The 25,548-nt window shown below is 37.0% G+C and overlaps 1 protein-coding gene across 6 annotated transcripts; it reads left to right on the forward strand.

Moving 5' to 3' along the window:
* The first annotated feature begins 125 nt into the window (after positions 1–125).
* On the forward strand, positions 126–25,143 carry prim2 (DNA primase subunit 2). 6 transcript variants are annotated; one of them, XM_047351823.1, is made up of 17 exons: positions 126–360; positions 443–523; positions 616–725; positions 1,235–1,310; positions 2,141–2,290; positions 2,408–2,520; positions 2,935–3,002; positions 3,081–3,201; positions 4,064–4,159; positions 5,232–5,369; positions 8,800–8,867; positions 10,883–10,955; positions 11,615–11,800; positions 20,109–20,235; positions 21,071–21,153; positions 22,518–22,586; positions 24,668–25,143. In XM_047351823.1, exons 4-17 carry the CDS (start codon positions 1,241–1,243, stop codon positions 24,884–24,886), a joined length of 1,581 nt encoding a protein of 526 aa, XP_047207779.1. In that variant the 5' UTR covers positions 126–360; positions 443–523; positions 616–725; positions 1,235–1,240; the 3' UTR covers positions 24,887–25,143. The 6 variants fall into 6 exon arrangements, with proteins under 6 accessions (XP_047207779.1, XP_047207781.1, XP_047207782.1 ...); XM_047351825.1 differs by lacking the exon at positions 616–725 and having other exon boundaries at positions 443–551; XM_047351827.1 differs by lacking the exon at positions 1,235–1,310 and having other exon boundaries at positions 127–360.
* Positions 25,144–25,548: the final 405 nt, after the last annotated feature.

Below are 25,548 nucleotides of genomic sequence, written 5' to 3' on the forward strand. Positions count from 1 at the left end.
GGAACTAGGTGTATTGTATTCAAAACTATATAATAAAACTATATAATTAATACGTTGTAGTCTATTCAAAAAATGCATAAGAAACAAAGTAACTATGACAACATTAGAAGTTCTCTTCCAGGAAGAATTGATTTCAGTCATTGATAATATAATGTGCAGAGACAAGGGATCTTCAGTTAAAATGCTCAATTTTAAACTAAACTAAAAAGCTAAAACAAATCAAATAATTGATTGACTTTAGCAGACTTCAGTATGTAGCTTGCGGCCATTAAAAACTTGCCAAATCTTCTAATTTCAGATAGCTTTGGGCAGAGGCAGTGTAATGGCCTAGGACAGCATCTCACTCACTGGAAAAACGAGGTTTGTTATCACTGCAGGCAATCTCAATGGAGATACATATTGAAATAGGATTCTGCGTAGTGACAATCCCATATCTTCACAGTGTGGGTCAAACTCTATCTTCCAAGATATCAACGCTTACCACCACAGAGTGGAGTTTATCAGAGACCATCTCCAGAATTTGGTAATGTACAGGATGGAACGTTGTGCTTGTAAGTTTTGACCTCCACAACACTGAACACTTGTGAGATCAGCTTGTGCATGCTGTTCATGCAGGAGTGACCAACACAGCAACATTAGCTGACTTGTAGCAAATAATGGTTGAAGAAAAGGAATGCCATCCCACATCAGTGTGTGACCAAGCTGGTGACCAACATAAGGAGAAGGTGCAGGCTGTTTTGGAACCTTGTTTGATGTCTTATATTGATTTGGTAAACTGACGTTTAAGGAAACAAGTGTCAATAGAAGAATAAATTGCTTGGCAATGGTAGAGATGTTTCTGCAAGTTTTTCATGGTTACAACACACAAACCCAACTCTGCTGCTCAACCTAGAAATGTATTTTACTTACAAATATTGAAGTATTAAAGTGGAAATAGGCTTTCCAATAGTATAAGTTTTTTCAAGAATTGTTACAACCAAACACAAATGTCTTTATTTTTTGTTGTGAATTTATATTTAGAATCACATATACGTAATATAGGACAATGTGTGTATTTTAAAGACTGAAATAATAAAATAAAACTATTCTAATATTAGTATTTACAGTTTTTGTAATATGTTGCTCCTTTAGCTGACATGTAAGTGCATTTTAACGTGGAAACTTTTGTTTTGTTATTTTTTTTTTAAATATCTTCTACAAAATAACGTGCTTGATATTTTTAATTACGTGGCAGGTCTGAATGTCTTGTGTTTCGGTGTCAGTTGGAGTCGGGCAAGATGGAGTGACAAATCGAGCGCTCACTTTACTACGTAAGCGTTTCTCTTCCTGATTTCGCCACTACGTCACAGTTTTGCCGCGTCCATTGAACAGCCCACTTTATTTGGCGGGATTAAACATTCAGTGGCGCCTGCTTCCTCGTCTTCTTGGTAATGCCAATAAAATATTTGTGTAAATGTGGTTCGCACAATTCATTTTGAGCTCGTTCGTTAATGTCTACAGAAACTGCTACATGCTAGCTTGTAAACTGTTCGACTGAAGAGTAGTTTTGGTGAGAATTTGTTTGTGTTTGTCACAAAGGACGTTGTTATAAACCTTAGCGGATATGTGTTGGTTTAAATCACTTTTATTCGGTTAGACATGCGGTTTGATAAGGTTTATATGCAGATATTTAATGACACTTGCTTCAGCCTATTGTGTGGTAACGTTTGCTAGCATCGTTAGCATCGGTGCCTTTCTGAAGCGTAGGTAAACTGAAAGCAGAGGTTCTAGCTGACAAATACAGTTTTTGGAATGGAAATGAAACAATTCTCGCATTTTGCTGTATTTTGTATATTTAAGAACTATGAACAGCAGTGACGCATGTGCTAGATGGTAATAACTAGTAGGAATACTATGTATTCTTCTTTTATACCGTGCTCCTCTTCTGCATATAGGATAACATTGCCCGTGTGGTGCAGTTTGAACATTTACACAAGGCTTTTTAAAAATATATTTTACTTTCCAATTGCGCAGACGTTGGTGCATCAATATGTGCACATAGTCAGAGTAAACAATAGGATTATACTAAACATAAAAACTTGGAAGACTCGGGTTGTTTTGTGTGTATACATTTAACATCATTTGTTTGTCTAACCATTAGGCACCATGCTGTTTTCGGGCAGAAATAAGAAGCTTGTTTCTAACTCTAAGACGGTGCTCTATGCACAGCCTCTGCAGTTCTATGGACAGCCCCCTCTTGAAAACATCTCTCTCTCTGAATTTGAGAGTTTCGCTGTTGACAGACTGAAACGTAAGACATTTTTCTCTATTTAAAACGATATATATATATTTTTTTGCTGCAGGTTTCTGTTTCTATGTCTGTTGATTTTAATTTTATTTAAATTTTCTTCCCTTGATGTCACTGCAGTGCTGAAGACCGTGGAGAATTTGGGAGTGAGCTATGTCAAATACTCAGAACAATACTCAAAGAAACTGGAAGCTGAGTTGAAAACACTGAACTTTCCATACAGGACAGAAGTTGTGAGTATGCTAAAACACTATTGAGGTGCATTTAGTATCTCATGAAAATGTTAATTAATTTCAGTAATTCCATTAAATAAAGTGAAACTCATTTATTAAGACTTTACAGACAGTGACATATTTCTTTATAGTCTTTAATTTTGTTACTTTTGATGATTGTGGCTCACAGATAACAAAAACCCAAATCTCAGAAAATCACAGTGTTACAGAGGATCAGTTAAAAACAGTTTTGATACAAAAATGTCACATAATGGCCCATACTATCATGGGAACATGACATTGTCCAGCAGACAATTATTGACACCCTCCAAAAATGACACTATTTAGAAAAATGACCACCTTCTCTCTGGATGTCAGGACCTATTATAAATGAATTATTACATTATCTAATATCTGCTTTTTTACTTTATTAAGGACGACCCTGAGAAACAACGAAAAGACCACATTTCGCACTTCATTCTGAGGCTGGCCTACTGTCAAACGTAAGTCATTAGTTTTATTTGTATTTTATAAGGAGATGTTATAATGCAGCTAAAAGTTTTTCCATTGGTGTCTTGCAGGGAAGACCTGCGGCGCTGGTTTATTCAACAGGAAGTCGATCTCTTCAGATACCGCTTTAATAAACTGAGTTGCAAAAAGAAACTAGAATTTCTCCACAACAATAACCTCCAGTACAATACAGTAAGTTTTTGCATTCCTTTCCATATTAGTAAATACACTCTATACATTACATATATTTTTCTGCAAAACTTTAAAATGTTGTTTCTTTGTTTTTTAACTGAGGCTTACATTTTTCATTATGTAAACTTAATATTTTATCTCTGTGCTGGTGTGCTTATAAGGCATGTGGACCAATCAGGATAATACCTTTAGATATGTAAGCAAAGATATGGCTTAAACGGCATGAAAACATTTCATATACTCATCTTTTAGACAGTTTGTTCAACATATACCTTGTTGTAAGAACTTGTGGTAACATTTGATTAGTACATACATGCAAAGGATGTAATGTGAGGAGCAGGCAGGAAGATGTAGCTGTACGGTGTTTTGTTCTCCACTAGATGGGGCAGTTTGATAATTTAATCCCTAAATGTTGTCATTATGCTGACTTTCAGTGGGAATTCTTGCTGTTGTGCTGCTTTAAAAAACAAAACAAAGTTATTTCATTGTAATACATGAGAAAAAACTGTTTTATCATTGTTATTTTTGTAATTAGGCCATTCTAGTCACTGCAGGTCTTAATAATCTGTTTTTAACAAAGTAATAATGTAACTATGTAGTTTTTTCATGCCCATGTAGTCTCCCTGAAGGAAAGGAAGATATAGACTTTTAAAAGTGTACATATTGAAGAATCCTAAAATACATTAGATCAAAAAGGTTAAAAATGCTATAAACTCATTGCATCAAGTTGCGTGTCTGGACAGAAACGTTGCACCAATTTCAAAAAAGCGCCGTCTCAAATGAGCCTCAGACGTCTGTTTATTAACACTGACACGTTTCGACTTTTGAAGCTTTTCGCTGAAATTCCTCGATAATCTTTCAGATTAGTGTCGAGGAGAAGAATCATCTGAAGGAGAAACTCCTCATCTCCAGTTATGGCATCAATGGAGTCACTTTGGAGGAGCAGGACTTCTATAAAGTGAGTTACTCATTTCTTTCCATTGAGACTGATGACGGTGTTGTCAGTTCACTTTCACAAGTAAGATTCAGAAACGTACATTATTCATTCGGACGTTATGTAAAAAAAGTAGCCATGATCAACTGTTTGTGTGTTTAGGAGGTGCCCATTGTCACAAATACGTTAATAAATGCTAAATAATTTCTACATGAATGTTAAATGACTTAAAAAGTCCTTTTAACAACAAGTAGAGGTTTTTTATGTGGACAAGCTTTCCAAATAGAATCATGTCCATGTTTCCTCAGTACATTTGAAGAACTTTTAACCTGAGTAGGTGGCAGCTTTTTTTTATTTTTAAATATCGTGTTTCTGTGTTTTAGTTTGCACATTTCAAATGCAGACATACCTCCACGCTATTTCCAGTTTCTTTCAGTTTCGCCCAGAGCAAATAGATTTCTCCAGATTGTTTTATTTTCAAATAATATCCAAAACCAGAGAAAAGAAAATTAATACATTTTTTTTTTTGGTACTTTTATAGTGAGTAGATTTTTTTCCAGTGAACCTTATACATTCAACATTTTCCTTTGTTTAATTAAAACATCTCAAAAATGTTTGCCATATAATCTGTGCTGTTACATAGTGTGATTTGGAGGTATAAGCTATGGTTTGAAAAGTTTGGAAAAAAACTATATATCTAAATTTTTCTACACCTCTAGATTAAAGCAGATGGTGATATTGTTCTGCAACATTCATAATGTGTCGAGTTGTTAACTTATAACTTGAAGATTTGACATCATAAAAAAGTTTCAATATGTGAATGCATTTAAATCTGCAGTCAATTCACAACATGAACACAAAGTGGGGGAGTTGCCTCGGTCTCCTAATTGACTCTCATTTACATTTCACTGAGCAGAATGTAAATCAGCCTCCCTAACAGCTCTGACATTTTTGTAAATCTTTGAGTAAACTCCACACTTTCAATCCTAAATTCCCTTTTAATGCTGGATATTTTTGAATAAATTATTTCCTTTTAAGTGGCTGTGATGCGTTGTCGGGCTAGGTGTTACTATTAATATAATATGTATTTTCAAAGGTTCCTTTTCAAGATGCCCTTGACCTGGTGCGAACAAGAAAAGTGTACCTCAAAGAAGGTTATGCATACATTCCTCACAATGAGATCGTCGCCATTGTTCTCAACGATTTCCGCACAAGGCTTTCTAAAGCTCTTGCAGTAAGTATTACTGCATAATTTCTATTTCAAAGACGCAAAATGATGGAAGTCTTGTAATTGTCACAGTAACTAAAAGTCACATTTCTTTTTAGCAAAACATGGGAATTTATGTGGTGTTAAAAACATTGCAGTTCATGTGCAAGTGTTTCTCTGAGCGCATGCACTTTATTTAAATGCACGCTGTGTTTGCTAAAAGCCTATCCATGAGGAAGATTGATAAATTGCAGCTGTTGACTTTGTTGCCCTGAGGGAACCTGGAGAAATGCAGAGTTCAGATTGGAAGAATAAGTGTGCACACATGACGTTAAATGTCTGGAGGGAAGATTGGCGACAACTATTAGGCCTGGCATGTTCTTTTTATAAAGCCATAGCAAGGGGTCCATGGCAGTGCAGTATCTTAAGGGCTCATGTTTTGCTCTTAATAACCCGAGGGAGTAGAGGCGCAGTGTTTTTGGAACCAGAAGCATTCCTTCTTATTTATGTGAGGCGACAACGTTAGCAGTCTGCAGATCGGGTAAGAGCTTCATCAGCAGCCAAAGCCAGTAGTACTGCGTTATAAATAAAACATAACTTCTGTTAATTAGATGATTTATAGTTGACCTGAAGAGGCTTTCTCTTGGAGGATGTGACAGAAGTTTTAACAAATAATAGAGATGCAACGTTGAGGCTTTTCCTTGCTGAGACAGATGTCTGGTTTTCGCAAATGTCTGACCGGCCAAATCCAGTTTTGACTTATTTTGGTTTATAACACATAAAAGAGAAAACAAAGTGCTGCAGGTTCTTTGACTGAGGTAGTTGTTTGGAATCCAGTAGAAAATTAGGAAAGTTAGGGATTTTCCTCATTAATACACTAGCGGTCAAAAGTTTTAGACACAATTTCTCATTTACTAGTTTTCTTTATGTTTATGACTATTTACATTCTACGTAGATTTCACTGAAGGCATCAAAACTGTGAATGAACACATCTGGAATTATGTAGCAAACAAAAATTACAAGAAAAAAACAACTTTAAATATGGTTTATATCTAGATTCCTTAAAGTAGCTGCCCTTTGCTGTGATGACTGAAATATTAAGCTTTGGTCGCCTCTCAATTAACCTCTGGGAAGTTCTTTCAAGGTGACCACCTCATGGAGAGAAATCCGAGAGAGCAAATCAGTCATCAAAGCAAAGGGGGGCTTTGAAGAATCTAAAATATAACAACGTTTAGAGTGATTTCATACTTTTTGTTTACTACATAATTCCATGTGTGTTCATTCATAGTTCTGTTGCCTCTGGTGAGAATCTACAATGTAAATAGTCATGAAAATAAAGATTAAGTGATAAAGTGAATCTAAAACCTTTGACAGGTAGTGTACATCAAACCATATTCCCATAACCTTTATCCAAATCAATGTACCTGCTGTTGGTTGATGAGATTATATTCTGGAAAATTCTTAGCTTTGGTGCGTGTCCCTAATTGGAACGTTAAGTTTAATTAGCTAAATATTTTAACCCTTACAATACAGTTAGACAGTTAAACCACATTTCAGAGGCTTAGATCTGCTAATCTAATCTAAACTAATTTCATTTTCTCTGTAAGGGCTAAGCAAAATTAAAGCCAACAGTTTCCATAGTCACATCTTTTAGTCTGTCTTAAAACTTTCTTTTCTGTGCATGAGAACTACGGAGCCTGCGAGAGGACATGGGGATTTTTGTTTTCTTTTGCGTCCCCAAACAATACTTTTGCGTTCGCTCGCAATACTTTGTGGGATAATTTCCAAACCAGATAACTGCAAAAATGGAACAAACACTACACCCGTTTTTGAGATTTATTGAGTTTTATTTTGAAATCGGCCTTAAATAAAAGGATCTTCAATCAGACTTTCAAACTACTGAACTCTGGACAATAATACTTTATAGTGATTTGAACGGTTCTTGTTAAGCATTGTTGACTGCGTGTTAACCTGCATATGGCAAATAAACCATACCTATGCCATATCAGTGCTGTTTGTTTTGTGAGCAGTTTGACATCTGTGCTGCTGTTCCAAAATGCACAGCTTTCTCAAGGTGATTAAAAACTTTTGCGAGCAAACGCAAACGCATTGCGTGGGGACGAAAAAGAAAAAAGAAAATTCCCCCATGTCCCCTCAAGGGCTCCGTACTGAGAACAGCCTCAGCAATAGAAAAAAAAGGTCAGTTTTCTTTAGCAGTATTATGTTCTCTTCCCTTTGAATGATGCTTTTGTGTTAAAGTCAGTCAGTATCTTCTCATGTAATGCCTGTGTTTGTGTCAAACATTGGGCTCTGCTCAGAACATGATCTAAAACTAGTAATTTAAAACTCACTTTAGGGAAACTGAATTGCATGATCACCAGACATACAGAGGTGTAATTTCAGAGGATGGATGGATTATCCTAGAGTGCAATAGGACAGGCTGTGCTTTTTGTTTGAAAAGGCTTAACAAACAAAATCAATTCTTTGCTCTCTTGTCAATTTAATGCACTTTTAGGTGCAGATGTCCTATTGTTGGCAAAGTGAACTTGATGTATTTGATTCAGTTTGATCTAAGCACATGTCCTCCATCAAGAGACTGGCAGAGCAAGCTAATGCAAATGGCAAAAAATAAAAAACAAAACAAGCAAACACATGGCGAAACAGAAAACAAAGAGCAGCTTGGTTCAGCCATTCTTCCATTTCCAAGTAATTATCTGGACCACTAACTGTTGGAATGGCATAATTGTCCAAAACAATTTTTATTTTTTTCTGAAAATGTGCCATTTTGTTTCTATGATGGTTATTTTCCTCCACTCACTCAACAACAAAAGTAAATCTGGGAAAATAAATAAAAGAAAAGAAAACAGACTGGACAGAACATGGATATTTACACCATCATTTCGTTTGAGTATGTATTTTATTTCATAAGAAGTGGAGGTTTTGCTTTAAATTTAGACAGGGCTGATGGGTTTTCAGGCTAAAACAGCATTTGAATACCAAAGCCAGAAATAGTCATATGTTGTAAGACATTATTTGACTGTTGTTTTACACGCAACAGATGTTTTAAAGACGCTGGTTCTGGTTTTACATCCGTTTGCCCTTTAAAGGCTTTAACACTTCAAGTGAACAGTCTGCTCCTCACCACATGAGCTCTGTGACGAATGTTCGTCGAGTTTGTGAATCACAACAGCTTGTACACAATAACCAAGAAAATTACCTTCTGAGAGAGTTCGAACACTGCAGACGGTACAATCAGGTGAATTCATTAAAGATATTGAGGTGTAATTGCCCTTTGATGAAATTTTTTTATTCAGTTGAAATAAAAGGGTTGACAAACACTGGAGTTATAATTAAAAGATTTTGTCTTAAAGCTGTTAGGTTGTACTGATCTGCAGCCTCAGGCTTTTCTAATCCTTTGACCAAGACATTATTCATGTGATGCCCATCTTTTCTACAGCTGACAGCCCGCTCTCTACCAGCAGTGCATTCTGATGAACGTCTCCAACCGCTTCTTAACCACCTCAGGTAAGCTGCAGGATTGAAACCTTTTTCTGCCATTTTGCCGTGGCTTTGTTGAAACAGAACATTGTTATTTAAAAAAACATCAAATGTGGCCTTGAAGGGAAATTTCGTTGTGTAAATGTGGCGAATCATTTGCTGATGTAATTTTTGTGGCCATCTTTCTGATGGGTTGCCGGATGATATTTTTGTTTTCACATGTTTCTGCATTTTTATGTTTATGATAATAGACGCCACCGAGCTGTGGTGTTGTCTTATATTCGATTAGTCGATTGACAAAAAAACAACGTCAACAATTGTGATAGCTTGCACCCAGGGCTGCTCTGCAAAAATGTAATGATTTTGTTTGATTAGTTTTGTCATTTTGACAGATGATGAAAGTGAATATTGAAATATATTGAATCTTGAACTCTCTGATCTCCTAACGTTTGAAACTAGCCTTAACTGTTAATGGTGACATTTTAGTTTAACTGATTTTCTTTTAAAAAATATGCTCATGGAGAGAATCCCAAGAGTGTGCAAAGCAGAAATCAAATCAAAGGGTGGCTATTTTGAAAAATCTAAAATATAAATGATGTTTTGAGTTATTTCACAATTTTCTTTTTGTCTGCTACATATTTCTGTATACTTTTGCTTCATAGTTTTGATGTCTTCACTATGTATCCACAATGTAAAATGTTATAAAAATAAGGAAAAGTCATTGAATGACAAAGGCGTGTCCAAACGTTTGAGTGGTAGTTTATATTAAGAGCAGAGGTGACGTCACACGGTGTGAGAGAGAGAGAGAGAGCAGTGGCTGTGATACAGCTCAACAGTTAAACAGGAAGACAAAATTATTGCAGTTTGCATTCACCATTTCTAACTTTAACCACAATCTGTGTGTTTTAGACCCTCACCTTTACCTTAGGATGGCAACATTTCCACATCCAACAGATCAGAGGTTGAAAGCTCAAAAGGAGAAAATGTACTCCATTTAGCTTCTCTGTTATTACTGTTAAACTCAATAATCAACAAAAGGGTTCCCCCATAAAAAATAGTTTAATGTTAAATAGGTTCTTACACCTGTTGCATTTCCTCTGACCCCAGTAATAATAAAAAACAGCTAAGTTTGCATCTTTTGCAATGAACACGCAACGAAGTGTGTTGTTGACCAGTTAGGTATGGTGTGCTTACGGACTGGGAAAGATCAGATTTCTGGGTTTCCTACTGGTCAGTCATCAGTCAGGCTGGTGGAGCTGAAAACTGTCTGATTCTGGTCATCAGTGCATCCCTGATAACAACTGTGCAAATGCAGATTGAGGTTCAACACATTAGTTGTTTTTTTCATTTTCTATGGTTATTGCTAAGGAACATAAGCCACAGTATGAGTATAGTTTGATCAGTTTAAAAGGTGAAAAGAAAATAAATTCAGCAGAATTTATTTTGAATTTTGGTTGCTTTTACTATTTTTGTAGTTATCAGTAGAGGTAACTATTATCTCTTAGTCTTTCCTAAAGATATGTTGTATGAACATCATGTCTGTTTTTAAAGGGACTGGTATACTAGCTAGCAATGCAGAGTTTAGGGAATGTACAGTTAACTCCACCTGGCTCAGCTTCATTAAAGCTGTGTCGTTTTTGGCTATTTCAGTTTGCAAAAGCAGCAAGAAATAATCAACATATTGCATAATAGCAGGAGACTTTATCTCAGTTTCAGTATAATAGGTGTATGTGTTTATTTTGCCTTTAAAAATAAAAACCAAAATGCACAGGTGGAAGAAGGGCTTATCCCAGATTGTTGTTGGGGATTAGTGGAAAGGTTGTTGAGATGAGTGGCTAGGTCGGTAATCTTTCTAGTAGGGAGAACATTCTATGATTTGACACAATTTGGACTCTATGGCTCAGCACAGGCTTCAGGTGTGTTTAGAAGGAGATCAGAACACATCTTACACATCTTAAACATGTTTTATGCTATTTTGAGTTTTAATGGCAAATGTATTTGTTACCTAAACTCAGTCCGGATGTTTTCTTCTCTTATTTCAGCCATTCATATTTGGGACAAGATTACAGCGTCCAAAAGAATGTTGGCAAAATCTCCTTGGAGCAAATTGATTCAGTAAGTTACACTGATTATCTCTGATTGAAATGCAAATGCCAGATTTTATTTTTCTTTATTAGATGGAAGGTGAAAATCAGTGCAATGAGATGCTTATAGAACATCTAGTCACCCAGGGGTAGCAGAATAAAGGAAGTGCCTGGAACGTAATACAAAGGTACACACTGCCTGGCTGCTACGTTGTTTTAACCGAATAAACAATCAAGAACCTTACTTGTAGTGTACATAATGTTTGACTTGCCAGCCAGGTATTTTCCCCAAAGTGATGCAGTGAGTGGTTTCTCATTCCTTAATCCTGGTTTCCTTAATCCTGGTCCTCTGCACTAACTGTGCCACATGTTTTAAGTGTTTTCTTGCTTCAACAGACCAGATTTAGATGATTGAATTACCTCCTCAGCATGTCATTAAGGGCCAGAGGAAGGTTGTTAACAACCCATTTATTTTCAGACAGGTGTGCTGAAACACGGAAACCTCTAAAACACACTGGACTGTGAGCCCTGAGTGTGATAAATGTGATTTCCATTAACATGTGGAAACAATGGTCCTGTTTATACATGCATGGAATAAATTTGAACAGTAACTCGTTGTTTGTGACCTTTTATAGAGATCCTTTTTCTATATATATTTTTTGAACATCATTAAGAGTTGACTGCTTTCAGCTTGCAGGGAAGTCCTTCCCGCTCTGCATGAGGCAGCTCCACCAGGCCCTCCGTGACAACCACCATCTTCGCCACGGAGGCAGGATGCAGTACGGTCTCTTCCTCAAAGGCATCGGCCTCTCTCTGGAGCAGGCACTGCAGTTCTGGAGGATGGAGTTCATACGAGGCAAAGTGGATGCAGACAAGGTAATGTTAATTTTGGTAACCAGACTTTTAACTTGCTCTGGCCTGCTTAGCAAGCAGCAGAACAACGCTGAACGTATCATAGTCATCAAAAAGGTAATGAATGATGAATTAAGTCATAACCTAGTTTAGTTGTCAGCAATGACTTTAGCACACTAAAGTTTTGGCTTGTTTTGTATCTATTACACTAAGTGTAGGCTAACTCAGCATTGTTGTAAAATCATGAAAAATTCCTTGACACAGACAACATAATCCTAGGTTGTCTAGAAAACATCAACATAGTTTTGAATGAAGAGCAGTGCTGCACTACACGTGAAACAAAGAGAATAGTGACCTAAATGCTGAGCTGAAGTAAAATAACAAACTCATCATTATTTATAGAGACCAGTTCCGAGTTTATGTTTGCCACATTTAGGTGTTTTTTTTTCCCTTTTAGTTTATTCTTTTTATTGCCACAGATGTGACTGACTTAGTTTGGCTAGGATTATGTTGTACAGGGATCAAATATTTGGACGTTAAAATGGATAAATGCCTGGGTTGGATCAGTTTTTCTTGGAAAACACAATATACTAAAAAGTATTAAGACAACCTTTCATCTAAGCTTCAACTTGTCTGGAGACTGGAATCTATGTAGTGTAATTAAATTACTTTTTTTTTTTTTGATCCCGTTTGAAAACAGCCATGTATGAATCGATTGTATATTTTTTTTAAATGCATATTTATACCTCTTGAATTTTCTCATATTTTGTTGCGTTACCAGGTTAACTATTGGTCGCTTTACAAATCTGGCCTTTATGCAAGAGTGGTGAGAAGAAAGCCATTGTTGATAGAAAACCCCCAGTCTTGTTTAAAATTTCCTGTTTGCCATGTAGTCAACACAGAAAACGTGAGTGAGGCACCTTCCAGCAGGATAAGAACTACAATAAAATGGTTTAGGTCAAAGCATATCTCCATGTTTAAATGGTCCCTAAGACCGTGTGTCAGTTTCCTTCCACACCACAATAATTACCAACCTTTGCAAAGCACCTCAGTCCTCTATGCCACAAATAAACTTTTATTTAAAGTGGGTTACATTTATTCTGGGCCACAGAACAATGGAAAAGCATGTATTCACATAGAAATAAACTAATACTATCAATGTTCATTTAAAGTAGTGGTGACATTTTTGTCAGGTTTTTTTTTTCTGATGATTTACTTGCACACTGAGGCTGAGATGACAAAATGCAGTTTGTACAATATAATCAGGCAACTTCAATTTTAATGGATTTAAAATTCTGTTTAGTTAAAATACCTGTCAACTGTTAGACTAAGAATACGATTTAGGAAAGCCTTGTCCAACTTGATGCTTGTATTTAGACAGGGATGGTGTCACTTGGTACCGTCAGCTCCTGCCCTGTGCCAGCTGAGCTTTAACACAGCTGCTTTAAAGAGTGTTGGCAGGATATGTTTCCACTGCCATGCTATGCAAACATCTGCTGTGTGGAAATGTTTAAAAAACAGCCACTTATATCTTTGTTCGAGCTTTTGGGCTGTAGATACAACCTTCTTTTAGTGCCACCAATTTAATTAGACAACTGATGTTAAAAACACTGGATGAATCCTTCTGTCCTTCTGCTCCTGGTTTGCTGATACAAAATTTTGAATTCAAATTAAAAGCCAACTTCATCTTCAATACACTGTGGAGGAAAAACTTAAAAGAAATTAGCTATATTTCCACAATGACAGGACTCGCAAATAGCAAAACGGATTACAGAGTGTATTAAATTCAACACCCTGGATGACCTGCCAATCACTGTGGATGGGAATATTGGGAATTTACCTTCCCTTTAGAAGTGTTTAAGCAAATGTAACTCCTGCCTGGTCCAACTACATATCCAGCATGCTGCTGCACTGGCAGTACAGCAGACATAAGTTTGTAATCACTTACGAGAATGGTTTCTGATGTGAAGTTTAATTGGCTTAACTGCAGAAACTTGGAGCTCAGATGCCTGCACAGTATTATTAACCAGTTTCTCTGCTAATAGGATCAATTTTTCATTGTGAAGCTCTGCATCACCAGGAGCTGCGTGAATCTCATTAAGCATAGCTTGTAGAGCAAAATATGAGATACTAAACACAAGGATAAAAACGTCAGTGACTCAGATTTGATCAGGAAGACAAAATTATTGCAGTTACCAATGTTCAATGTTTTAGGTCAAATATTCTCAGTTTAAATGCATTAATGAGCCTTTTTAAATAGGATTTTAAAAAGCCTGTTGGCAAAGGCCTTTAAACATTTTTAACTATTTTTGCAACTGCACTGAAAAGACAAACACAAATACATTGAAATCATTTATAGATTTGTATTTTCCAAAACATTTTGAACACAATATATCGTTTTCTTTCAAATTCACAACTAGATGTGATCTTGTGTAGGTCTACATGCAATCTCAATAAAATGGATACACATTTGTGGTTGTAAAGTGACTAAATGTGAAGTAGCTAAGTTTAAAAAGTTTTGATTTTAGGAAATGTTTTTTTTCTGGGAAAAGCATTCCTTTGTTATTGGGTACAAATAATCTCCTATTTGTTAAATTAATTGGAAAATGCAATAATTTTTCCTGATGGAACAATACACAGAACATGCAAGGCTGTCTGACTAATTGGAACGTAAACTAAAGCATGGTAGGCAATTCATTGTTTTTGAAAGTTTTGTTTTGCATCAAAATCCTTTTTTAAATGGCGTTGTTTTCCCCTCTGACTCTACAGATTTCATTCATTAAGAATATTAAGGAAACTTTGTGCTGTTTGAAAGTCCAGTAAATGTCAAAACAGAAAAGGGAACAAATTCCTAAGAAGAAAATGAATGACATTAACTTTAATCAAGCAGTGCCCATTGTAAATTTAACATCTCGCCATCAGTCGGGCTCAAATGTAGGACCTCTGTTGCAGTCTTTTTTGGTGACCCAATTCTGAGGTGTCTTATTTGCCATGTACAGCGGGTGATGGCTTTCACCGAAAGCCCTGCTTTTGTATTACAGCAGAGGCATCTAAATGGTGCTGACCAGCTCGCAGCTCTCACAGTGATGTATGTGTTGTGTCAGGAGCTGCACTTTTGTGGCATGCTGCACAAAGCCTTCTCATTAGTATGCGACAGGAGGAGAAAAGGAAGATGAGAGGCAGCGATGCCGAAAGGAAGGCCCGGAGAAGGAGGCAATGTAATATTAGACTAGTGGGGAAGGGAGAATTGATGAAATTAACTCGATCTATCTATTCTTCTTGCCACAGAAGTTGGCCTATTCATTTGGAGGAGTGTCTATTTGTGCCACTTTGCTGTAGCGTGTTGTAGCCTTGGGGTAAACTACATGTTTTACAGACCTTAACTTTAATTTAATTCCTTTCTACTAACTGACACCATTTTAACACCATGCTAGAGGGAGGAAAGGCCAATAAATTATGCTTTGTTTTTGCATCTGTTAGGGTGTAACCATTTTATCTTTCTCTGTCGGACATCAAATCTGAGATACTTTTTGTTGCTTTGTTCAAACTCATGAAATTTACATATAGTAAGATTACTATCCCTTAAAACCCAGGTGACGAGGTCATGTCTGTAAAACATATAGTGGGTTAATTCCACAATGCACCGTAGTGGCACATTCATTTGTTCAATTATATACAAGTGTAAACACCAGGGGAATGCTTAACCATCATGTTGTTTAGGAAGGAGCCAGGGTGTGTCTCAGATATGAACACGTTATTGTGTGACATGTATGTGTCAACCCCAGAATAAAAGCAAAAAAACATGTGAAAATGCTGGGTGCAGCAAGAGTGTCATTATCAACCGTGAAACACATGGGCTAAGAGGCCAATCAACGAAGAAGAAGCCATTACTTAAATGGCAACATAATAAACCAGATTACAGTTTGCAAATGCAAGCAGACACGATAATCTTTATTCTTGGATACATGTATTGTGATCTGACACTAAAATTGGTGTTTTGTCATAAAGAATAGTTTTGTTTTGGAGGAAAACTTGGAAGCTTGCAAGCTTGTAAACATCATCCCAGCTGTGATGTACGAATGTTGCAGCATTATGGTTTGGGTTTGTTTTGCTGCAGGACAAACTGGTGCACTTTCCAAAATTGATGGCATGAGAAAATAATAATATAAAGAAAATCTGAAGCAACATTTCAAGAGTTAATGCAGGAAGTTAAACCTTGGGCACAAATGGGTCTTCCATATAGACAATGACCCTAATGATACCATGAAGTTAGTGCCAAAGTGGCTTCAGGACAACTGAGTCAATGTTTTGAAATGGCCATCATGAAGTCCTTATCTTAGTCCCGTGGAAAATTTGTGGGCAGAGCTGACGAAGCGTAGGCCTGCAAGGCAGCCTACAAACCTGACTCCGTTACACCAGATCTGTCTGGAGGAATAGGCCAAAGCTTTAGCAAACTATTGTTAGAAGCTTGGGGAAGGACATCCAGAATGTTTGACCCAAGTCATTTAGTTTAAAAAGTAAGTCCAAATACAAAAAACAAAATGTATGTAAGTTTAAGAATCTAAAAAAAAAAAAAAAAAGTTGCAACAAATGTGATCTCGGGGAATATTATTAAAAAGTTAATTTCAAGTCCAATTAGATCCTTTCCAGGTCATTCAAATTACAATAAAGTTAAATCCATCTTCATAATCCATCGTAATCGATTGCCCTGTTGGAAAAAATGTGTAACTATCTGGTCTTAATGATAAAATGAAGTTAGGTCATTGAGAGCTTTATATGTTACAGAAATACTAATATCTCTGTATATTTTGCAACTGATTACTGAATAACCACTTTACCTAAAGGCCGTTAGATTTGTCAATTACTTCAAGTTCTTCTTAATAAAGTCCTCATTAAAATAGTTGTAATAAAAAAAAAAAGATGCATCAATACTAATTGTTACCTCTCATTTGTGGCATCATTTATATAGTTTTGCTGTGGTCGTCTTCGCTCGAGATGTTTGTTATAGCTTTATTACAGGCGAAGATTATCATATGATCATTTTGATTTTCTTTATTTGTGGATAAAGAACGACAGACAAACTGAAACCTTCTTGGCTACTGATAAAACTGAAGACGTTCCAAAGCCCACTGTAATAGGGAAGACTTTGCAGCTTTTTTAGCTTGCAGCAACCTTTCACAACATCAGTGAGGGAAGATAAACATTTTATGTACTACCTCTCACTTTACACCTCACTTTTATCAACAACCCTCTATGTCGGTTTTTAGGCTCTGTGCTGTCACTCATTTAAACGGGTATGCCATCTTTGTAGCTTGAAAACCCTTAGAGTCCTGTTGAAAACAAGAAAATGAGACTCTCATGCCAATGTGTCTTGCAGCGAAATAGTCTCATAAGCCAAGATTTGCACCAGAGATGCGTCTCAGCTGGTTAAATCTAATTAAATGTTTTCTGTCAGTGTCTTTACTATACATCCAATAATATCTGTAATATAGTTTGCAATTAGAAGAAGCAGTAAATATAAAAAAGCAGCTACATTTAGGAGAAAGACATTTCTCTGTCATTCTCCTTTTACCCAGTAGTGGCTGAGCGTATCACTTTGAATCCTTTTTCTTTCCACATTAGTTCACAAAATGCATATTAAACCCTCTTAAGTGCCAGTGGACTATAGAGCTCCTAAATCAGGAAGTGGCCTTTTGAATTCTTAGAAGCTCTACATAATTAATGTCTGATTTATCATACCTAAAGATGATTTGATGGTGTTTCAAATTGCTACTGCAGCTTGTCACATTAGGAAGTTCAAAGGTTTTATTGCCACATTAATGTGTGTGGTGCAATTCTGGTGATTATAGTCTCATACTGACTGTATGTCACCACAATGTTTTTATTTTTAGGAGGGACAAATTTATTTTTTGCTTCAAAACATTTCTATAAAATGAAAACGCTTTTCTGAAAACTTGGTGAATGTGAAAGGTTTCTAAATTTCAACACTTCAAAATATTCTATGCAAGTTTAGTTTGTGGTCTCGACTTTGATGTTTTTCTTTTTGAGGAACTGTATTTGAGTTTCTCCAGACTGGAAAATTCAGACTTGTGGAGGTTGACTTAATTTAAACCTCAATGCAAAATGTCAGAGATGCTTTAAAAAAGATCAAAGATGTCGACCTATTTCATTTTATGACGGTTTTTTTTAACCATAATGAGTGTTTTACTTGTAGAAAATGTCTCTTTGAAGGTGCAGAGAGAAGCACCAATACAGGACCAAAGAAATGAGCAGTGAAGGCACAAAACATATTATAGCTGCCATTGTGGTAAGCTATATTTGGAGTAGTTTTCAGTTAAAGATCTACCAAAAGTTCAAACCTGCCAGATTCATTTGACAAAAAGCATCATTTTACTTTTCAAATCAGTCTTTTTGTTTATGTGTCGTTTTTGTCTAGTTAGTTAGTTGAGATTAAAACAACCAATGCACTTCAATAAATTAGAATGGCATTGAAAGCTAAGTCAATTCAAAAAGTGAAATTTATACATAGTTTTGTTACACATAAAGTTAGAGCATTTCTTTTTTGTGCTGATGATTATGGATCAAAGCTGAAAAAAATACTAAGTTCTGTTTCTCAGTAAATGGGAATATTACATAATAAGAAAACAGGAAAATTATCTTATGGCCATGGCATGCATGTCCACACCATCATGGGGAAGACTGCTGAATTGATGCTTGTCCAGCAGTGAGTCACCGACGCCCTCCAAAAATATGCAAGCAACAGAAGGTCATTGGTAAATAAGCACTGTTCACAGGGTGCTGTGTCCAAGTATACCAGTGGAAAGTTAAGTGGAAGGGACAAATGTGTTAGAAAAAGGTGCTCAGCAACAGGGATAACTGTAGCCTTAAGACGATTGTGGTGTAAAGGCCATTCAAGAGTTATGGGGCAATTCTTAAGATGTGGACTCTAGCTGGAGTCAGAGCTTCAGGAGGCACCGTACACGAATGTGCCCAGGACATGGGATACAACAGGCACGTTACTGGTCTAATCCACCCCTGAATCAGAGACGATGTCAGAATCATCTTACCTGTGCTAAGAGGAGAAAGGACTGGACTGTTAATCAGTGGTCAAAAGTCTTGTTTTCAGATGCAAGTAATTTTCTTCCATTACATTTGAAAATCAAGGTCCCAGAGTCTGGAGGAAGAGTGGAGAAGCACAGAATTCAAGTTCTTCGAGGTCCAGTGTGAAGTTTTCCGCAGACGGTGTTAACCTGGGAAGTCATGCTGGTGTTGTCCCACTGTGTTTCATCAAGTCCAAAGTCAGCATGGCTGTCTACCAGGAAGTTATAGATTACTTCAAGCTGCCCTCTGCTGTCAGGCTTTATGGAGATGCTGATTTCATTTTCGAGCCTGCTCACACTACCAAAAGTGTCAAAACATTGTTTAATGACCATCACTGTGTTGGATTGGCTAACAAAAGCACCAACCTGAAGGCTCCTATTAATTAAACCTGGGCTTTGTCAATACCTCAGCAGAGCCACAGGCTGATTGCCAACATGCCACGCTGCATTGATGACAATTAAATTTTTTTATTTGCTGTTTTGTGTTATAGAAATTCAGTTTTATCAGCAGTCCTAATGAGAACAGGCCTTAAGCACCATTTAAGAAGTAAATGTTCTTGTACTGGAATGGAGTAAGTTTTTTTATTTTAATTTTATTCTCTAACAGTCTTGTTGAACAAACTTTTTATCACCGTCCAACTTTTCAAAAATAGTTTTTCAATCATTTTCAGGATCAGGTCCCTGTGCTAAGATGTACTTTCACAAACATCTTGTAAAGAACACTTTGAGGAGACAAGTCTTTAAATAACCTAGAGGATCCACTTGCACAATACTTTCATCATATTGCCTAAAACTCTATTTGAAATTGATTGCTAGACCTAGACAAAACAACTTCTACTCAGTTTCATAATATCAGATTATTTCCCGTTGGTAAGAAACAAGCACAGCAATGTAGTATTTTACACATAAAACTAGTGGGCTATGTTGGAATTACCTTCATTTATTATTTGATTTAAAGCCCGCTTCCTGTCGTGTCAGAGTTCTCTTCAGGACAAGGGGCAAAAAGCACAGAAGGATGGCCTCATTAAAGCATCCATAACGCTGCTATCTGGAGTGTTGCAACACCTCTACGGCAGGTTGTCTTTAATAGCTCCATATTTCACTGTGGAAAACGTCCCTTCAAAACTGACATGATGTATGACAGTGCTTCTTTCACCCAAACCATGTCCCTCTTACACTCTCATCCTTACTAATGCCTTCTCCTCCTGCCCCCGCCTCCCCCGTCTCTGTAGTTTGACAAAGCATATGCCTACAGCGTCCGCCACATGTTTGGCAAAGAAGGCAAGCGAGCAGACTACACTCCCTACAGCTGCATGAAGGTGATTTTATCAAACCCACCGAGCCAAGGCGACTATCATGGTGAGTTAGCAGCTGTGGGAAGAAACCATTATCCGTCTTTTCAAGTTTTTTTGTTGAATTGGAGTTGAAGAGGAGACTCAATGGGCTTTCCCATTATAGTTTTTACATACCAAATGTCTGAAAGGCTTTGTTATTAGGGATGCTCCAATCACAGGTTGGGCGGGTTTCCATTCCTCAGTTTGTGAAGCTCTGACCTGCCAATGCTGATTATTGCCAATTCCAGTTTCTTTAATAATAAAAACAACAGAATTATGATTTTTTTGTTCTTTGTGTGAGAGAGAGAGAGCAGTCTATGTTACACAGTTCTGGAGCTACTAGGTTTTTGCAAATATTTTTAAAAATGCTAACATTATTACAGAATAGAAATTTGAAACTGCTTTGATATCTTCTATTAGGAGTTAGCATTACTAATAGCAGGCCCCGCGTTTATTCTTTGCAGAATAAACACAGGGCCCTACCTTAACTGTGAAATTTCCAAAAAACTGCCAACTGGACAACACAATCGGACCATTAAAAAGGATAAAACAGATGCACTTTACTTAAACCTCGTGCACCTTTGGTGCTTCCTCAAACACCTCAGTGATGCTCAAAAGATTTGACTGAGGCTTCTTCCTGCATTAACATCTTCCACCCTGAAGAATGCCACCTGTTAGCGTTTATATTCGGCACGTTTACTGATCGGAAAAATATTCCAATTTTCTTTTTCTTTTTGTAATTTCTAATCAGTCGATCAAGTGTAAAATCAGCGGACTTCTTTGTATGTCTGTTTCTGCTGTGGTGTATACTAACTGATTTAACAAAATATTTATTGATCTGTTTTGGTCCCTGTTGCCAGGATGTCCATTCCGTCACAGTGACCCAGAACTGCTGAAGCAGAAGCTTCAGTTCTACAAAGTGTCTCCCAGTGGAGTCAATCAGGTGCGTTCAGTTTGTGACCATAAAGTCTCACTATTAAGAACCATTTCTGCTTCTGGGCAGTGAACTCGTGTCTTTTCTTAGAAAATGTTCAGAAGTTGCTGAGGAAAAATACAGTGAAAGATTTAGGAAATTTCTGTCAAATAAAGCATATATGAGCCCACAGACTGTGACATCATTGACTGGTTAAAGTGAACCAGCTTGTTTTGCTGGTGCGAAACAAGGCAGCACAATGTCATCAAACCATGCTGAACAAGATTACAATTGATCATAATAAATGGGCAAGTCACAGATATTGCTGTTTGCAAAGTGAACAAGGAACAAGTCAACATGAAAAGAGCTTTTGTGAATCTTTTTATCCCTGATGACATGTGTGTTCTGTTTTAGTTATGTATTTGATAAATCAGAACCTATTTGTAAAACCGTTTTTAAAATTTCCTATTTTAAAGAAAACGACCCTCCAAGCAGAATAGAGATTTAGACAGATTTGATCAAGGTAATTGCCTTTATGTTGAAGAGTAATTAGACAATATGATAAGGATGGTGTATTCAGCAGGTCAAATCATTCTCCTGAAGCCACAAAAAAACAACATAATACTGATGCTTTAACAAATGTTATTGGATTACGATCTGTGGTGTTAAATGAGACACAATAAACATCAAAGTTATTGTTTATCTTTTCCACGTCTCTGTAATCTGTGTTAAAAAGAAAAAAAATAGTTTGAAACTGCAATTTCTGGCAGAAAATCCGCTTAGCTCATTACTGATCTATCACCAGCTGTAGAGACGAGCGTGCTGGCAGCAATATTACCCCAGAGGCAGGCAAGTAGGAGCTCGGGGAATTATGATGGTAACAAATCTGAGCTGAGGAGCAATCTTTACATTTGTTTTCCAGCCGAGTGAACACCTCAAATATGAAGGATCAAAAAGTCTTAAATTAGTTCCATTCAGATACATGTAAAAGTAACGGCTTTTAAGACGCTGTTTTGCAGTGCATGTAATGCCGCGTTCTGCACAGAAACCCGGTGTCCGCAGAAAGTTAGCCAAAGTCTGAATACTTTACCTTCACACATTATGAAAATAGTTAATAGGATTTAGATCAAATGTAAAGCTGCCTGTGGTCATTCTACCAAGAGCTGAATTAATTAATTTACTGTCATCTGTTTTTATTAGCTTTGCAGAGATTTCTTTAAGAATGTATTTTCTGCTGTCGATATGATTTATGAACTGTTCCTGTGTTGGTAGTTGACCCGAATCCAATTAAAATGATTGTTGAAACTTTGCCGTAGCAGCACAAGATACTGATAGTGTTATCTGTAAATACTTTCATTATCTGAGGTGTGACTTTTTTTTACCTTGTGTTGCAGATCCTGGATCTGGTCAAAGGAATGCATTATCAGCTGGCATGCCAAAAATACTTTGAATTGACCCACAATGTAAGTCCAGACTGCTTTAACTGAGGGAATTAACTATGACTGTGTTGGTCGCTGTTTATATCTCATGTTGAAACACTCAGAACTCTCCTCACTTCCATTATTAGCTGACTGTCAGAACCATGTATTTTTATAACGTCATTTTGCAATTCCAACCTATTTTATCCTCTGTAGAAACTTGTATAACTTTAATTTGAAAAACCTTTGATCCATAAATCATCCGCCCAAATAAAGCAACCCTTTTAAACTCATTACATATCATCTATTGCCTGAAGAGATGGTGGTTGTTTGGGTTAGTTTGATGTAAATGCAAATGTTTGCTAAATATAACCTTACAACATTCTGGTCCATAAGGGATTTTTTCCTCTTCACTTTTCATTTACTTGGTGGGATTTAACTTGTGTCTACATGGTTTTATCTGCCAAAAGCAGAAGATTTGTCGAGTCAGGTTGGGCTCAATGAATACGGTATTTATTCGTTTTGAACTTTTTCTCATTTATCAGGTTTCAGCTACAAACTTCAATGTATTTTATTGGGATTTTATGCAAAGCAACTCAAAGTTGTAAAACAGAAAGACGGTGATCCACGCTTTTGGTGTGGGGTTTGAAGCTTTACCACAGCATAATGCTGCTATTTCCATGTTTCACAGTTGGGATGCTATATTCAGGGTGATGTGCAGTGTTTAGTCTTTCACCACACAGCATTTTGCATTTGGTTGCTCTGGATTTTATTTTGGGTTATACGAATAAAAGGGAAGGGCTGCACGGTGGCGCAGTTGGTAGCACTGTTGCCTTGCAGCAAGAAGGTCCTGGGTTCGATTCCCAGCCGGGGGTCTTTCTGCATGGAGTTTGCAAGTTCTCCCCATGCACGTGTGGGTTCTCACCGGGTACTCCGGCTTCCTCCCACAGTCCAAAGACATGCCTGTTAGGTTAATTGGTCTCTCTAAATTGACCTTAGGTGTATGAATGAGTGTGTGCATGGTTGTTTGTGTGTTGCCCTGCGATGGACTGGCGATCTGTCCAGGGTGTACCCTGCCTCTCGCCCATAGACTGCTGGAGATAGGCACCAGCTCCCCCGCGACCCACTATGGAATAAGTGGTAGAAAATGACTGACTGACTGACTGACTGACGAATAAAAGGGACTAAAGTCAAATAAACTACCCTTCTCAGATTGTTGTTTGTAAAACAAAATTGAAAGCTATGTTTGATTTATATTCCACCTTTAAATTATCTGCTACTCTGTGTTGGTCTGTCACATAAAATCCCAATAGAATGCAGAGGTATGAATATTTTTAAATTGTTTTTATTTTATTATATTATGTGATATTATTTTAATGTGATTAGTGAGTAAAGAAGGGATCATTTATGGTCCAATTTTATTTATGCACATATTTGAATCGTTGTGATATGTGCTCCTCGGCTCTAAAATACTGTTGGAAGTTTGTATTTTTCATTATATATACAATAAGGCTGACTTTCTGCATAAATTTGTGAATGAATTAATTTACTACAGGATAACTTTCAAATGATGAGTTTCTCTCACTTTTATGCTTACAGCTGAGGAAAGCTGCGATTTTTACATGTCATGCTGCTTTTAACACCTTCTTCCTTAATTCTGTTGTAGTATTTTACTATAAGTTATGAGTAGGTGGATGGATCCTTACACAAAAGTCCCCTAAATATTTTTGGGAGTTTTTTTTCTTGATGTAATTTAATTTATTATTTTGTTCCAGAGGGTACACATAACAAATGTGGATATTTTGCCACTATTTGTAATTTGTCTCACAGCAGATGCTGAAGTACCAGTAGATAAGTCATCTACTTCCTCGACATGAAAGCGTAAAATCATGAAATGATTCAAATCATCAATGACTCAGCTTGGTTATGTGTCTATGAAAACTGGTAATGCGAAGAATTCAGTAAAACATTTCTCATCATCAACAGCGAGGGAGATGTTAAATGACAATTTCATTAAAGGTGGCATTGCATTAAATCAGTCAATCAGCCTGCCACCTCTGTGATAACTGGCAGTTAATATCCTCTCTTGACCTTCATCCTCTGTGCTTTCTCATTGATCTGAGCAGGTTGAGGACAGCACTTTCTCTCTCAGTCACCCCAACCAGTACTTCATAGAAAGCCAGAAACATTTGGGTGGAGGCAAAGACGTGAAGCGAGAAATGGACACGCCGCAGAGGTCACAAGAAAACTCTGCCGCCAGAGGATCCTCTGCAGCTCAAGAGCCAGCAGTAAACGAATCCCAATATTTGGCAGAGATGACAAAGAACCTGGAGACTTACTTTTGAAGATCCCTGATTTCTGGTTTTATTCATGTGAAAGTAAGTGCTTGTCCCTGGTATGAGGGTCAGGGATCTTGCTGATTCAAAACTGTATCATCTGACCTGTTAAAGTAATAAATAAATACCTTAAGTTGTTTCAGTCATTCATGCAGTTCCTTTGCATATTTTGCCACATTAGAGCCACAAATATCAAGGATTTTATTTGATTGACCAATACGCTATTGTGAAAATTTGTAAAGTAATAAAAAGGATGGTTTATAATGTTTTATGTTATTTTTTTATTTTTATTCTTTTACAAATAAAAACTGACACTGGTTTATGTGAACCTTTGCAGCAACTACAGCTGCAGGTGTTTTGGGATGTGCCGGTACTAGCTTTGCACACATATACTGAATCATTTCTCCGTTTTCCTACAAGATAGCTTTAACTCTAGCAGGTTTGATGGAGAAAACATTAGGAATTAAGTCTGGACTTTAAGTTGCCCATTTTAACTCTGTAGCTCTCTCTTTTTATGGCCATTGTCCTACTGGATGGTCAGCCTGCACTCAACCCTCAGGTTTTGCAGCCTCTGACCGGTTTCAGCATTGCTCTGCGTTTGCTACGTCCATCTTTTCATAAACTCTGATCAGCTTCCCTCTCCCTCCTGAATAAAAGCATCCCCACAGTAT

This window comes from Girardinichthys multiradiatus, chromosome 22 (assembly GCF_021462225.1).
Source record: "Girardinichthys multiradiatus isolate DD_20200921_A chromosome 22, DD_fGirMul_XY1, whole genome shotgun sequence".
Classification (NCBI taxonomy): domain Eukaryota; kingdom Metazoa; phylum Chordata; class Actinopteri; order Cyprinodontiformes; family Goodeidae; genus Girardinichthys; species Girardinichthys multiradiatus.